Source organism: Artibeus jamaicensis, unplaced genomic scaffold (genome assembly GCF_021234435.1).
Source record: "Artibeus jamaicensis isolate MK-2021 breed Jamaican fruit bat unplaced genomic scaffold, CSHL_Jam_final scaffold_1019, whole genome shotgun sequence".
Taxonomy (NCBI): domain Eukaryota; kingdom Metazoa; phylum Chordata; class Mammalia; order Chiroptera; family Phyllostomidae; genus Artibeus; species Artibeus jamaicensis.
Genome location: NW_026522025.1, coordinates 14,428,019 through 14,444,520, shown reverse-complemented (window position 1 = coordinate 14,444,520; position 16,502 = coordinate 14,428,019). Strand labels below are relative to the sequence as shown.

General features: G+C 36.4%; 1 protein-coding gene across 5 annotated transcripts in view; it reads right to left on the bottom strand.

Moving 5' to 3' along the window:
* Positions 1-16,502, bottom strand: part of LEPR (leptin receptor) — an 89,400-nt gene that overhangs the window by 29,665 nt on the left and 43,233 nt on the right. For all 5 annotated transcript variants that reach the window (XM_053655400.1, XM_053655397.1, XM_053655396.1 and 2 more), the window contains 3 exons: positions 9,914-10,122; positions 6,402-6,547; positions 623-767 (listed from right to left, as the gene is read on the bottom strand). In XM_053655400.1, the coding sequence (XP_053511375.1) occupies positions 623-767; positions 6,402-6,547; positions 9,914-10,122 (500 nt within the window). The remainder of the gene's footprint in view (positions 1-622; positions 768-6,401; positions 6,548-9,913; positions 10,123-16,502) is intronic.

Below are 16,502 nucleotides of genomic sequence, written 5' to 3'. Positions count from 1 at the left end.
AAGGTGCTCACAATCAGCCTTCTGTTTGCTATGGCAGCCATATATCACATAACCTCTGTCTAAAAAAATAAGTAAATAAATCCAAAGTATTTGGAAATGATGAATCAGGTATGCAAATTCATTCTAAATAAATAAAACTACACTAAGATTCATGGGCCTCTATGTAAAAGAAGTCATGAACAAGCTAACAGTTTTTATGATGTTAAATATAACTTTAAAAATATGAAAACTCTCCAAATCAAGCATCTGAAATGAAAATGTTATTTTAGTACATAATTTGTAATATTCAAATAAAATTTTAATATTTGGAGTTTTCATCAAATAATATATCTGATGCATAAATATAAGTGGTATTCTGAATTTGTGAATTTGAAACTTTTATACTAATTCTATCTTTTGAATAAGAAAGCAATTCAACAAGGTATTATTCTGGATGCACACAAACCTGGGAGTTCTTACGCAAGTTCACTAGCAAATTAACTTTTTGAAATTTAAGTAAAAAATTAATATTGTGTTCCTTTCTTGTTTTAGTACCACAAAGATTAAGAGTCTTATCATATTCCAAAAACAACTTCAAAAATCATATTTCTTTTTTAATAGAAGGTAACATTACAAAACCTACCTTGTGTGGTAAAAATAACGGGGGTGCTCCAGTCACTCCAGATTCCTGGGCCATCCAGTCTCTTGCTCCTCACCTGAGCCTCATATGAAGACCCAGGAAGCACACTGTCCGTTAGCAGAGATGTAGCTGAGACAATCTCATAGGCCTGTTAAACATTATGTGAAAATACCAGAGCATCAATTCAATATGAACCCTTTACCAAATTAATCACAAGCAAGTCTCAACAAATTTGTAAGTATTAAAATCTTACAGAGTAGTTAGCTGGCCACAATGGAATTAAACATAAATCAATAACCAAATAACAAAGGTTGGCACATTAGACAACAAAATTTTACATAGCCTGTGAGTCCAAGAAAAGAATCACCACAATAATAATAAATATTTTTAACTGGATGATAATGAATATTGACTTTTCAAATTTTGAGATATATGAGGTCTGTCCAGAAGTTATCCAAACATGTAATATAAACAGAGACATGTACTGAAGAAGATATTAGATACAAGAAACATTGTGCATAGGACAATGACCAATCAGTCCCCTTCAAAGTAGGCACCTTGAGACCTCACGCAGTTCTCCCAATTGCCATCAGACACCCATTCAGATTTTCCTGAATCTCACTGACGGTCTGAACTCTCTTCCTTTTCAAAGGTGATTTAGTTTTGAGAAAAAACAGAAGTTGCAGGGCTCCAAATCTGGGCTGTAGGGGAGTTGAGGCACCTAGGTGATTTGATGTTTTGCCAAAAACTCTGCACAAGATGAGATGCATAAGTGGGTGCACTGTCATGATGAAGCTGCCAATCTCTAGTTGCCCATAGTTGCAGCCTTCTGAATCATCTGAATAGTCTCCATGGAGGAATGTTCAAGCTTAATGCAAAATCTGATGCAGATTCATTGCTTTCCTCACTTAGTCATTTTGAATGTGATGGCCACACAGTACATGTCCTCACTCAATGAGGTCTACCACCCCCACTAACTAGTACAGTGAAGTCCTCATTGTTCACACACGCGCATTCCAGTCCATTCTTCTTGACTTCCAAGTTACAGCAATGTGGTACAAACTGTTCTCTTTGGATTAAAAATGGATAGACTTTTTCTGGATAGACCTCTACAGCTAATGTTGGTGGAAAGTGTCAAGCTACTACTGACAACTGCAATGAAGTACATGGTAGAAAACTGTGAACAGAAAGCTGTAAACTTTCCTAGTGGAAAGCAGCACAAAAGAAGGACACAAATGATTTTTAAGAGTCTGAGCCTGATGATAAATTACAGTGAATCAAAATACAGTTTACAAAGTAGAGGTAAAATATTTAAGAAACCTCACTCTGCATTTAAAAAACACCAGCAAAGAACTACTTAGCAAATAATTTTTTAATTTAACATGTGTATTGATTTTAGAAAGAAGAATGGAGAGAGAGAAAGAAATATCAACATGAGGAAGAAAAATCAGCTGGTTGCCTCCCATATGCACCCCAACCAGGAATCAAACCCACAGTTTAGGCATGTGCCCTGACCAGGAATCGAACCCCCAACCTTTTGGTGTATGAGACAATGCTCCAACCAATTCAACCACACCAGCCATGGCTCTACTAATATTCTTCACAACTAGTGAACTCGCCTGCCACTTAGACTGTGGGGCACCACAGAATGAAAATGGTGAAAAGCATTAGGAACCCATCCAGGGGTCTCCGACATTTTGTCATCTCCCGGCCACACTGGAACAAGAAGAGTTGTCTTGGGCCACACAGTAAATACATTGTGACGTATAATCACAAAAGAAAAAATCTCATAATGTTTTAAGTAAATTTATGATTTTGTGTTGGGCCACATTCATAGCCATCCTGGACTGCATGTGGCCCTGGGGCCACAGGCTGGCTACTCCTGCAATAATATCAGACCACTTACAATATTTAAAATCCTATTTTCTCCATTTTACAGATCATAGAGCTGATGCCCAGGGAATCCTTAATTCCGTTTTTTCATACAACATTAAGGATTCCCACCCTATTCTTTATGAAAACAAAGAATTAAAAAGTTAGCTCAGGTCTAAAAAAAATTTTTTTAAATATTTATTTATTTATCTTTAGAGGGGAAGGGAAGGAGAGGAGGAGAGAAACATCAATGTATGGTTGCCTCTAGTGCATCCCCTGCTGGGAACTGGCCTGCAGGGAACTGGCCTGCAACCCAGACATGTGCCCTGACCAGGAATTGAACCGCGATCCTCTGGTTCGCAGACCTGCGCTCAGTCCACTGAGCTACACCAGCCAGGGCCCAGGTCTAAAAAATTTTTTAAAATTTAAAAAACAGGTATTTGCCTCTAAGTTACCTAACAATTAGTTTCACAAACTGCCCAAGTCCTTGCATGGCCCATGAGGTTCTTTACAACCTCCTCTTTCTCTTCCCCTACCCCTCTTTGTTTTTACTGCAGACTGATTGAGGGATTGATGGATTTTTATTGAGGTAACATTGGTTAATAACATTGAATGGTGTTAAGTTTCCAGGCAAGATGGAGGTGTAGGTGGCTACATTTCACATCCTTGCATAATCAAATGAAGGATACACATTTCTTGGATACATGCTCTATTTGCTATGTATATACATATTTGCTCTGTTTGTAAAAATTCATTGAGCTTATGCTTATTTGTGTGCTTTAGTTATTATTCTTCCATGAAATTTTCCAGTAAAAATAAAATAACAGATTTATGGCAATTTAAAAAAAAGGATAACAACCATTTTAAAAACAAAAAAAACAACCAGAACTGCCAGAAAACTGAACTGTATGGAAAACCAACAACCAAGGAGTTAAAGAGGAAACATTTATCTAGACTGGCAGGAAGGGTGGAGAAGGGAAGCTGGGGCAGCAAGGAAGCAGCTGGCAGATGGCAACAGGTAAGGCGACAATTCGTGGACCAGAAAATCCCACATTCACATGTGGATAAGCCAGGAGGGACAACTGGGGAGTGAGACAGACCACACAACCCAGGGTTCCAGTGCAGGAATCTAAAGCCTCAAAACCTCAGGCTGTAAAAACCTATGAGGGTTAAGGTGGTGGGAGAAACTCCCAGGCTCATAGGAGAGTTATTGGAGGGGCCCATGGGATCCTAGAACATACACAAACCCACCCGCCCAGGAATCAGCACCTGAAAGGGCACAATCTGCTTGTGGGAAGTGAGGGAAGTGACAAAAGTGGGGCGAGAGCCAAGCAACCAGCATTGTTCCCCGCCCCCACACACAGCACCACAACGTAGCAAAGTGGGTTGCCCTCCCCTGGCTGATACCTAAGGCTCCACACCTTAGGTAACAGACGTGCCATAACAGGTGTGCTGAAACAAAGAAATATGGCCCAAATGAAAGAACAGATCAAAACTCCAAAATAAGAACTAAACGACACGGAGATAGACAACCTATAAGATTCAAAGTTCAAAACACTGGTAATCAGGATTCTCGCAGAAATGGTTGGGTACAGATGCAAAATAAAATAAGAAATGAAGGCTGTACAAAGTGAATAAAGGAAAATATACAGGGAACCAACAGTGCAGGGAAGAAAACCAGGACCCAAATCAACAATTTGTAACAGAAGGAAAAAAATAAACACTCAATAAGAACAGAATGAAGAAAAAAGTAGTTAAAAAATGAGGAGAGGCTTAGGAACCTCTGGGACAGCTTTAAACATTCCAGCATCTGAATCACAGAGATGCTAGAATGAGAAAAGAAAGAGCAAGAAATTAAAATCTTATTTGAAGAAATAATAAAGGGACCTGGCTGATGTGGCTCAGTAGATTGAGCATCAGACTGTGAAGCAAACAGTCAATGGTTTGATTCCCAGTCAGGGCACATGCCTGAGTTGCAGGCCCAGTCTCCAGTAGGGGGTGCATGAGAGGCAACCACAGATTGATATTTCTCTCCCTGTCTTCCTTCCTCCCTCCTCACTTTCTAAAAATAAAATAATAAAACCTTTTTAAAAATAAAGATTGTGGGCTTAAAAAAAAAAAAAGAAAAGATAAGATAATGAAGGAAAACTTCCCCATTCTGGGGAAGGAAATAGACGTGCAAGTCCAGGGAGCTCAGAGGGTCTCAAAGAAATTGGATCCAAGAAGAAACACATCAAGACACACCATAATTAAATTACCCATGATTAAAGATAAGGAGAGAATCTTAAAAGCAGTGAGAGAAAAGGAGAGAGTCGCCTAAAAAGAAGTGCAGAAGACTATCAGCTGATTCTCAAAAGAAACCTATGCAAAGTCATGAAAAGCAAGGTCCAACAACCTAGATTACGTTATCCAGCAAAGCTATCATTTAGAATAGAAGGGCAGATAAAGTGCTTCCCAAATATGGTAAAGTTAAAGGAGTTCATTATCACCAAACCCTTGTTATATGACATCTTAAGGGGACTTATCTAAGAAAAAGAAGATCAAAAGCATGAACAGTAAAGCGACAACAAACTCACAAATATCAGTAACTGAATCTAAAATAAAACCTAAGCAAACAACTAGAACAAAAAGCAGAATCACAGAAATGGAGATCACATGGAGGATTATCAGCAGGGAGGTGGTGGGGGAAGGATGGGTGAAAAAAATACAGGAAATAAGAAGCATAATCGGTAGGCACAAAATAGACAGGGCAAGGTTAAGAATAGTATAGGAAATGGAGAAGCCAAAGAACTTATATGTATGACTCAAGGACATGAACTAATGGGGGGGAACATGATTGGGGGAGTAAGTTCAGGGCAGAGGGGGTAAAGGGGAGAAAAAAATTGGGACAATTGTAATAGTATAATCAATAATATATACTTTAAAAAATTGTTGGTATTGGGAAAACTGGACAGCCACATGCAACAGAAGGAAGCTGTATCACTCTCCCCTACCTCTCTTTGATTCCCACTACTTCTCTTACCCTCACTCACTCCCCTGGCCACCATCCAGCTTAGAGCCTCTGAATGGCTTTTTTCTCTATTTGGAATCCAATTCCCCCAGATATTCACATCACCATCTCCTTGAAATCCTTTCTCAAATGTTACCTTCTCAATGAGATATTTCCCTATCTCTATTTAATACCCACCATCTTTCACCAGCACTCGCGAACTCTTATTTTGGTCTACTATCCCAATGTAACCTGAGGCAAGCAGAACCGTTCTTGATATCTAGCAGGTGCTCAATAAATACTTACTGAAAGAATGAAAAAAGGATTTGATGCAACTGACAGTACAAATGCATGCATTGCACTGCATGGTATCAAGTATGTTGAGCAATTTTTTGAAAAGGATTAAATGTAAAATTGGAAATCAAAGATTGTAGGTGAAAAAATTATAAATGAATTCAAGTTTGTGTCACTGAACTTCCTGTAGCCATTTAACTGTGTGTCTGTGTGTGTATATAAATGAGAGGAAGAGAGGAGAGATGGGAGACAGAACAGGGAAGAGGAGAGAGAGAAATCAATCTAATATACATAAACTTTTTTGGAGGAGGAACTTTCTCTGTCACTAAATTCTGGAAGGAATTTGTCATGTTCCTCAATATATAACATGGATCCATATATAAGCAACACTGAGTACCATCAAATGATTTTTCTAAAAGCATTTTACAGAAGAGGCAGAAATGCTGTTGATATGGTAACTTCCTATGCTGATCTTAAATGAAAGCCAGTGGTAGAATATAAAGTTATAACTGAGTCTGTTCTACGAGGAGTGGGCACATTTGATATGCAGACGGCACTTTCTATGGGACCTGGATGGGTCTCACCTTTACTTTAGTTGTGTCTCAACTTTTCCTTGTATTTACTTACTTCTCTCACACTTGTTGTAGAATTCTCTGAATATTTCACTTGATATTGAAGTTGAAAAGGTACCAGTGTTGAACTGGACCAAAAAATCTTTAAGTTACCACTGTCTGTGATTTCCATATGCAAACCTGATGGTGGATCTGGCTTCACTTTAAAAAAAAAAAAGAAAAGAACACTTTTAAGTCAAGGAATTTTTATGATAACTATTAAATGAAGTCAAATTGAATTTTTAGCACATCCCATTCTTTCAACTACTTAAAAAGTGACCTTATTCAATAGCCAATTACGTAACCAAAATATTGGATCTACTCTTTTATATCTTATCATAGCAATCTCATTTCCTTCTTCCTAAGTGACAAAAACTATAAATTAGTAAATAAAATTATTTTGATAAATGTGAATTCCTGCTGTTAAAGAAGTTGTCTTCACTTTATTCAACTTGGCATTTCCCAGACTTATGAAGCCTCCCCTCCACTACATCCACTCACTTGTTTTGGTGGATAACAAGAAAGAAAGCATTTTGCAGAGCCCTATTTGAAAAATGCCTAAAATCTGCATGCAAATTAATGTGAATATGCATGCAAAAGTCAGAAAATTTCCTTAACTTTAAATTAGAACAACCCAGATACACCTATTGAAATAACTCACAGCATGCATATTTTGCATGTAATAAACACAGAATGAGCAGACCTTGCCACCAGAAATGGGGATGGAGTTTCTCAGCCTAATGGGCTCTCTACCCTGGTAACTGATTTCTGAGTTCATATGTATACATGTGTGTTTATGTATGATATGCATTTTCATATATAATATGTGGGGTTATACATCCATGTATATAATGTGTTGTTATGACTCTGTTATGTTTTAAACATATAACAGAACCTTTAAATTATTTGCAGAAACAATGTAAACATATTACAATAAAGAATTGAATAAATTTATGGTTCATCCTTATATGGGTAATCTATATAGCTATTAAAAATCATATTAGATAAGACTATTGAAAATGTTTAATATTGCTAGTTTTAAAAGTTTATTAAACATCTGTATTGAATTCCTGATTTGTTATAATTAAGTAAAAAAACATATATATGTACCAAAAACAGGAAAAATGCCAACATGATAGAAAACAGATGATGCATTTTTCTTCTTTGTGCATTTGTTTCAAGGTTTTTACAATTAACAGAAAATAATCATTATACTGAACATTTACTAATTTGAGTTTTATTTTCAAGAAATAAAATGGCACAAATATTTTTATATTCTATCTTTTTAGAAATTTGGATGTAATTTTTCTCTTTTCCTTGAGTCAAAATTAACAGTTTTTACTTTATGCAACATACTGCAAGTTGTATTTACTTTAAAGAAGGCACAGTTAAACATTAAAGTCTAAAAAAACAGGTAACATTCACGGGGTTCCATGACCAAAAACAAAACAAAACAAAACAAGACACGACTCTAAATCATAAAATATAAACCATATACAATCCCATAAACACCTGTATGATAGAGACACCCAAATAGCTCTCTCCTCTGAACTCTCAGCTCATATATCCTACGGTCTACTCAACATTTCTCAGGTTTCTATCTCAAACATAATGTATCAGACACCTAATCCTCCCCAAAGTGCCCCATCTCAGTATCTGGTACCACCCTTCACCGGCATGCTCAGGTCCAAGCCTAAGTGTTATCCATGAGTCCTCTCTATTCTTCACGCTCCATACCCAATCCCCTAGAAGCTTCAGTCTGCACCATATTCCCAAATAGATCCCAAGTCGGATCATTATTTCAATTCTCCACTGGCTTAACCCTACGCCCGCTGGACAACTCCAACAGTGGCTTGGCTGGGTGTTCTGCTTCCACTCCTGCAATCATTCAATACCTCTTTCCCATCTATTTATTTCTCCGCATACAGAGTAAATTTTAAATATGCAAATATGCCCCCCCACACCTGCACACACCTGGCCATATGGCTCTCCTGATTCGAAAGCTTCCTGATTGCACTAGAATCAAACCCAAACTCTGTAACTGTGGCCTGTGATATGATCTGAACACAGACAGCTCTGACCACATATCCAAATATTCTATCTCATTCACTCCAAGCACAATGGCTTTCTCTTTGGTTCCACCAACGACCAAGCTCATTCTATTTCAAGGGTTTAGTGAGTGCTATCCTTCCTGTTTGGAGTACCTTTTGCTCTGGATTTTTGTATGGCTATCTCTTCTTCATCAGCTCAAATTCTATGTCCTTAAAGAGACTTTCTGTCACCTCTTCAGCTGAAATAATAATCCCCATGCCTAACAGTCTCCATCACCACCTGCCACTTCTTTCATGACATGATTTTTGGACATTATCATATACACCCAAATATGTGGAAAAATCCCCAAAGTTATCCCTAAAGGAAGACAAAATTATTTTTAAAGTTTTTATATAGTCTCTCATAGCCCTTTCTCCTTGTTTTAAAAAAACAATTCAATTCTAGCTGGCTCCAAATGTTTCTGAAAAATCATCTCATAGAACTGGTTTTAAAAAGAGACAATAATATTTAATAAAGTTATCTTCATGACTGAATTCCTTATGTATCATTGTAATTATGCTGTGAGATCATAAATACACCCCTGGTGGACAAATTATTTGAAAGTCCTCATGTTACCATATAATGTCATATGCAGATTCAAAACATGATATATCCCCAATAACTTAGAAAGTGGAGGGAAAATGTATCAGAAAAGTCGCTCAAATGATGTCAAAACAATGATGCAAAGATGCATATAAAGAGCTTGTATATAATTACTTAAGGAAATATGACTAGAAAATAGTTACACTGTTAAATTACATGTATTGTATATAATATATAATTTAACATGTAAACAAAACTGAGTAAGTTGAATAGTTTAAGTTAACATTTACTTATGTTAGTCACATTTGTACTGGTATATTCAAGTTCATCAAAAATAAATTAGGGGGTATCTTTGCACTAAAAATATGGGGTATTACCTATTATTTCAGTTTTTCTTGTGATCAAATTTGTATAGCAAATTACTCCTTGTTTATGTGTTTGTTTACCTCGGTGCAGCATTATTTATCCCTGCTCCATGAGGCAAGAACTTTGTATCATTCACCACTGTTTTTCCCAGCTCCCAAATCATGAGCCTCTAAAAACTATGTTTTGAAAAAATAAATTCCAGCAAACAAAAACTTCTAATTATTTTTATAGTTATCTGAGATAAAAAAAAAAGTAATAACCGAACAATCATATCCATTAGACAGATCCAGAATTTAAAGAAATCAATCTGTTTTCAAGAAAGAATTCAAGTTCCAGCTGCAAAAACAACAGTACTACTGGTAAGTCCTTCCAGAAGCTGCTCTCGGTACTCCCTGGCCCTACATTTATTGTGCCATCACTCAGCACTGGTCAAAGTGAGACACGCTAGTGACAGAATTCGTAATCGGGCTTCAACGCATTTGTACGACTGATGTTTCAGATCTGTGATATTTCTTAGGCACAACTTACCGATATTCATGGGTTGGACTGACATGAGAGGTGACTGAAACACTATTCCAGCCAATGAGATTCTTAAGTACATAAGAAGAGTGGCATTGAGTTTGGCTGCTGGCACAGACACGCGGCATTCACAACCTCCTTGAGCGCTGCAGTTGCATGGAACGGGCTGAAAACCGCCTGTCTCAGGGTCCGACGGTGACTCTTCTAACACATCAGACCTTTGTGAAAGGAAGAGCCACATGTTAATATAGATGTGAAGGTACTGGGTATGTTTAAAATGTAGGATATGAAACCCAAATTGAGATAACCTATTCTGGACACCCAGCTTAAAGGGCAAAGGCAAAAAAGGTAGGTTATATCCGGGGAAAAAAGATAAGGGTTAAAGCAGGTTAGCCATCAGAAATAATACAAGCAAGAAGGTAAGTCAAGCAATGGGGAAATACTACAAGGTAAGAAAAAATGCTACCCTAAAATCGTATGCCCAGTCTGAGTATCTTTCAAAATAAGCATGAAATAAAAGCCTTTGTTTAGATATACCAAAACTGAAAGAATTCATCACCATGAGACCTACATTATAAAACATGCTAAAGAAATTCCTTCAGGAAAAAAGAAAATGAACGATAGAAGATGAAAGTCTGGTCCTACACACAAAAAATAAAATTTAACTAAAAGGATAAGTATTTACTGACCATACAAAACAAAAAGTATTACCATGTAATGTGGGGTTTGTAACATAAGTAGAAAGTTAAATGAATGATGTCAGCACCAAGCCTGGGGAAAGAGGACATGTGTTGGTGTGCAGTGAAGTGTGCAATATCCCTTGGAGGTATAACATCAGACTACAGTAAGCTAAAGACCTATATTATAAACCAAAAAAGCATCCACTAAAATAATAATACAAGTTATAGCTAGTAAGCTACAACAATCAAGTCAATGGAGTGTTAGTGTAAAGATAGAAAAACAGATTACCGGAACAGAATGGAGGCCAACACCTACGTGGACGACCAATTTTCTACAAAAGTAAAAAAAAAAAAAAAGCAGTTCTGTGGAGAAAGGGTAATTGTTTCAATGAATTGTGCTGGAACAATGGGATACCTATATTCCAGGGGGAAAAAAACCCTTCGATCCATACCCAACACCAGATCCACAATTAATTGAAAATAGATCACCAATTCAAACGTAAAACCTAAAGCTATGAAACTTCCAGAATAGAACATGGGAAAAAATTTTGTGACCTTGAATTGGATAAAAATGTGTCAGTCTCAACACCAAAAGCATGATTCATAAAAATTAAATTGATAAAGCGACTTCTATCAAGACTGAAAACTTCTGTTCTTTGAAAGGCATTATGAAAATACAAAAAGACAAGCCATAGATTGAGAGACTGTTTTGCCTGTCATCTACCCAATAAAGCACTTGTCCAAGAAGATATAAAGAATGCTCAAAACTCAGTAACACTAAAATTAACAATCCAATTTAAAAACAGGCAAAGCCCAGGCCGGTGTGGCTCAGTGGATGGAGCACTGGACTGTGAACCAAAAGGTCCCGGGTTTGATTCCCAGTCGGGGCACATGCCTGGTTTGCAGGCCCCTCCCCGAGTTGGGGGCGTGTGAAAGGCAGCATTCGGTGTATTTCTCACATATTGATGTTTCTCTCTCTTTCTTTCTCCTTCCCTTCCCCTCTCTCTAAAAGTAAGTAAATAAAAGCTTAAAAAAAATACACAAAGATGTCAACAGTTCGTTCACTGTAGAAGATATAAGAATGAAAATGAGGCCCTGACCAGCATGGCTCAGTGTGAACAGGAAACAACATTCACAGACATTTTAATGTACAAAGCAGTCTACTACTACTAGACACTGTGTAAGGAGTAATACTGTGGTAAAAAGCACACTAAACACTGAGACTTAAACTCAAGTTCATCCATTTGCTGATTGAGCCATAGACCATAGCCATGTAGGAGTATGTTGTGAGCCTCAGCTTCCATCAGCAATAAAACAAAGAAAAGGCTGCACCATCTATCTTTTCAAGGTTGATGTAAAAATCAAAGAAAATTACATGAAAGTATTTCTGAAAACTTGAAGTGCTATACACACATAAAATACTGTTTTTAATCAGAGGTGGGATGACTTCTCATTTTTGATGTTTTGTAAATCTTTATACAAAACCAATAATTCAATTTTTAAAAAAATATCATGACATGCATGGCTTTTATGTGTTTTTCACGTATTAAAATAAAAAGCTTTTATCCAAAAATGTATGGAACAAGATAAATAAATTGTGGTATTTTGTGTCAGAATCTTTGACTGAAGTACTACCAAATTTTAAGGCCAAAAAAATAAAAAATAAAAGAACTGAACAGGAAACAAGACACACATTCTTGACTAATATTTTAAAAGACAGGAAATTCTAGTGGTATTTAAAAGAAAACAAAAACAGTTAAAATGATACCCTCTGACTCAGGCGGTCTTGCCCATGCTGTCCTTTTCCAAATATGGCAGATGCGGTAGAGGGGAGCTGACTGCCAATTAGAGTAACTGGTTTTCTAACACTTCACTGTCATGTGTTCTGTTCAATCAATCTTTATTTTCTCTATTATTTCAACATATTCAAATAAAGTAAACTACATGGCAAATATTCATTGCTTATAATGACTATATATAACTACATTATATATTACTGTGAATTTATAACTTGTCTTTTCTTAAGAGCACCTCTATTCAGAAATTTCCCAAACCACCCCAACAGACAACCCTATCGTGAATCCGTAAGAATCAATCTAAAACTAATTTAAGGATGTTGTAAGCAACAGCCACCAAACTACAGCCCTTAAGCCAAACATACCTGTTTTTTGTACAGCCTATGAGCTAAGAAAGGCTTCTTACATTTTCATATGTTCTTTTAAAAAAGGGGGAAAAAAGAAAACTGTTCTGTGATGGATGAAAATGACTTGAAATTCAAATTTTAGTGTCCACAAACAGGGTCATGCTCATTTGTTTACATATTAACTGTAGTGCAAGGTTATGGCCTACACAATCTAAATCATTTACTACCTGGTCCTTTAAGGAAAATAAGTTTTTAATACCGGCTATAGGCCAAAATACTTGGTACTCTTTCCTGGTGGGCACTGGATGGGCAAAGGATGCAAAAACAGAGAAATCACATGAAATATATCAACTTTCATTTTACAACATTTTTATTACTTACACAACATCTTAAGGATAGATATCTATTACAATGTTTCAAGCCACCTTATGGGGGAACTAGCATCACCTACTTAATAGGTAAGAAACTGAGGCTCAGAGAGACGGTAGACCTGAAATTCACATGAAGTCTTACGTTTCCATCTTCAGTGCTCATTTCATTACACCCAAGATCCCTTACTATTACAAGATAAAATTTTTATTGCTACTGTCATTTATTTAGAGGATTAATGAAGACTTTAGGGGCCACAGTTAAAGAATCTTTCATCTGAGTTGTGTTAATATTTCTATAAATCAGAACATTAGAGAATAAAATAATTATTATATGTTAATTTATCCAGAGGAAAATTGTAATTATCTTTGATATTTAAGAGAGCACAAGTTCCTGGCTGGTGTGGCTCAGTGGATTGAGCACCAGACTGTGAACCAAAGGGTTGCAGGTTCAATTCCCAGTCGGGGCACATGCCTGGGTTGTGGGCCAGGTCCCCAGCATGGGGCATGCAAAAGGCAACCACACATTGATGTTTTTCACCCTCTCTTTCTCCTTCCCTTCCCCTCTCTGTAAAAATGAATAAGTATAAATCTAAAAAAAAAAGAAAAGAGGGAGAGAGCAGAAATTTTTCCACGTTTGTGTGCAACCTGGAAAATAACAGCTTTGTTACTTGCCAAAGTCTGCACAAAAACTCCTTTACCTTCAAAAAGACTTTTTAAAGTTTTTAAGTATTTATAAATATCAAATTATACTCTAAATACTTGGTCATTGTAAACTATAAGGATTAAAATGATAACCAGTATTTTTTTTAAAAAAGAGATACACTGGCTTCAAACAACCAAACTTAAGAATTACTAAATTTCTTGAAAAATTTTTATACAGCAAAATATTTTATGCCTTGTCAGTGTACATAGGTGCACATACACACTCAGCACTTCTTTTTAACCTCACTTTACTTGAAAGTGCAAACAGTAAAAAAAAATTTTTATCACATAAATTTTAAATTTGGCTTATTTGCAAATTTCATCATTTGGCCCAATTTTCCACTCAGAATTTACATATATCTATATATATGTATGTATTTAGTAGTGAAATTCCACTTTCGGTAGCCACAGTGATTTATAGAGAGCACATTCTGTCCTCTGAACTTTATTCAAATGATTTGTTTCCAAAATACTGTTCTATGAATATATTAAAACTTCTATAAACAAAGATTTATATTAAATACTATAAAATAACACCAAATTGGTGCCATCCAATTTCTGATTGTGACATAACTTAGAGTAAAACATAGTGGACACACCAATGAACAGGAATTGGAAAATTCAGTATCAGCTTTGCATATAATTTAATCAAGTCATTTATGTTAAATTTCAGACTAGCAATCCACATGAATGTTATCCAAAAAGCCTACTTTGCCAATCCCAAATAATTTCGAAGACCAGATTAGTGTCCCAGGCCCGTCTCATCATAAGAATCACCCAGAGACTTGTTAAAAAACAAACTCCTAGGCCCTCCTTGAAGAATTAAGTAGGTTTGGTGCTAAGGCATCTGTTTCTAATGAGTCATTGATCAGTAGTTGTCAAAGCCTTAAAGCATATGAAATTAATAAAGAACCATAAGATGGGGAAGGAATCCTAATTAACTTTGGAATTAGTATTTTGACCATGTAAACTTCAGCCTTAGTAAAGCCAAAATAAGTCTAAACAAATATTATACTCTAATTAGTATGTTTATTTTTCATAGTGGTACTAGTTAGCAATTTCAAAATTACTTCACATGTATTCTAAGACTGAGCAAATAAGTAATATATTGTGGGAAAGGGAAGCCAAGTTTTCTTACTACTGGAGAAAAGGGTTATGAAAAGGAAGGAAGGAAGGCAGGAAGGGAGGAGGGAGGGAGGGAAAGAAAGAAAAGAAAGTCTAGAACAGATCCTGTGGTTTTAGGCTAGAATGGGAGATATTATTATGAACACAAGCTTTTAATGTATGGATATACCAATAGATATAGATATATAGATTTGTATATAACATGTGTACACATCATATGTGTATTTGGTGTATAAACATATACTATCTCTGTGGTGGAGAGGGCCTAGCAACAATCCAACCCATGTAATAAGCATTTAGATACTGCTTATTGTGTACAACCCCAGATACTGCTTTGTAAATACCATTCCCCCCAAAACGGAATCAGGACTACTTAGAAAAATTGCAGATTCCAATGTTATAACAGAAAAAGTATAAAATCAACCTGAAACATATCTTAGTACTGTATAGAAGTCATCAAAAAAAGTTAAAAAGACCCATTGAAAGACACAGGGGTCAACTTGAATAAGTTCCCACTAGCCAAATATGGGACAATTTGAGAAATAAAATAATGAGAGTAACTGATTATAGTCCATTAATTAAAATAATCCATGAGTTTATTCTCTTCCTCCCTTGATAGGGAGGAAGGGAGGGAGGAAGAGAGGAAGGAAGAAGGAAGGAGAATGGAAAATATACTTCTCACAGCACCTGGCACTGTGGCTTGCACACACTAAACACTAAACCAAGTGTTTATTGATTGAATAACACTAATTCTAAAATGACTCAATTAGCATTGAGCACTTTTGTTTACAAATGATGCATTTTTCTTCTCTAGAAATTTCAGCTGGTTCTTTTATCATCAATTTCTCTCATTATATCCATGCTTTCCTTTATATCCTGGAGCATGTGGAGCATATTAATAATAGCTGTCCTTGTCTGCTAATTCTATCATCTCTGTCACCTCTGGGTCTGCTTCTACTGACTAATTTTTCTTTTTTCTCCTGGTTATAGGTTGCAGTTTCCTGTTCCTTCATATATCCAGTACTTTTCACTGGATGCCAGACCTTGTGAATACTGTTTTTGAGGGATGAGTCACATTGTCTTACTTTATTTTTTAAAAATAATTTTATTTAGTTATTTACATTGTCTTACTTTAAAAGAAGGGTAGATTTTGTTCTAGTAGTCAATGGAGTCAGTTAAGTTACTTTTGTTACAGAACCAGTTAATGGTGTTCTGAAATAGCCATGGGGTTCAATTGCCCACTGCCAAGAAGGCAAGAGAACTACAAGGCAAGAGTTTGGTGACAAAGGAAAGGCATTGTTTATTTAAAGATTATACAGATTTCAAATAATGGCAAACTTCTGCTGTTAAGTCCTGCTTCCTTTAAAAACACCCCCAAAACAAACTGTCCTCCCTCCCTCTGCCAAATCGGTCCAGTTTCAGAATACACCACTTAGAGGTACCATCTTTCAGACAAGCAGGTCTATAGTTTAGCATTCCCAGCCACAGTCCAGCTCCTGGCATTTCTCATGTCTCTGTGTGATTGGCTAGGCAGGTCCCTGCAGCACCGCCAGCCCTGCCCCATCTTCTACAGGCAG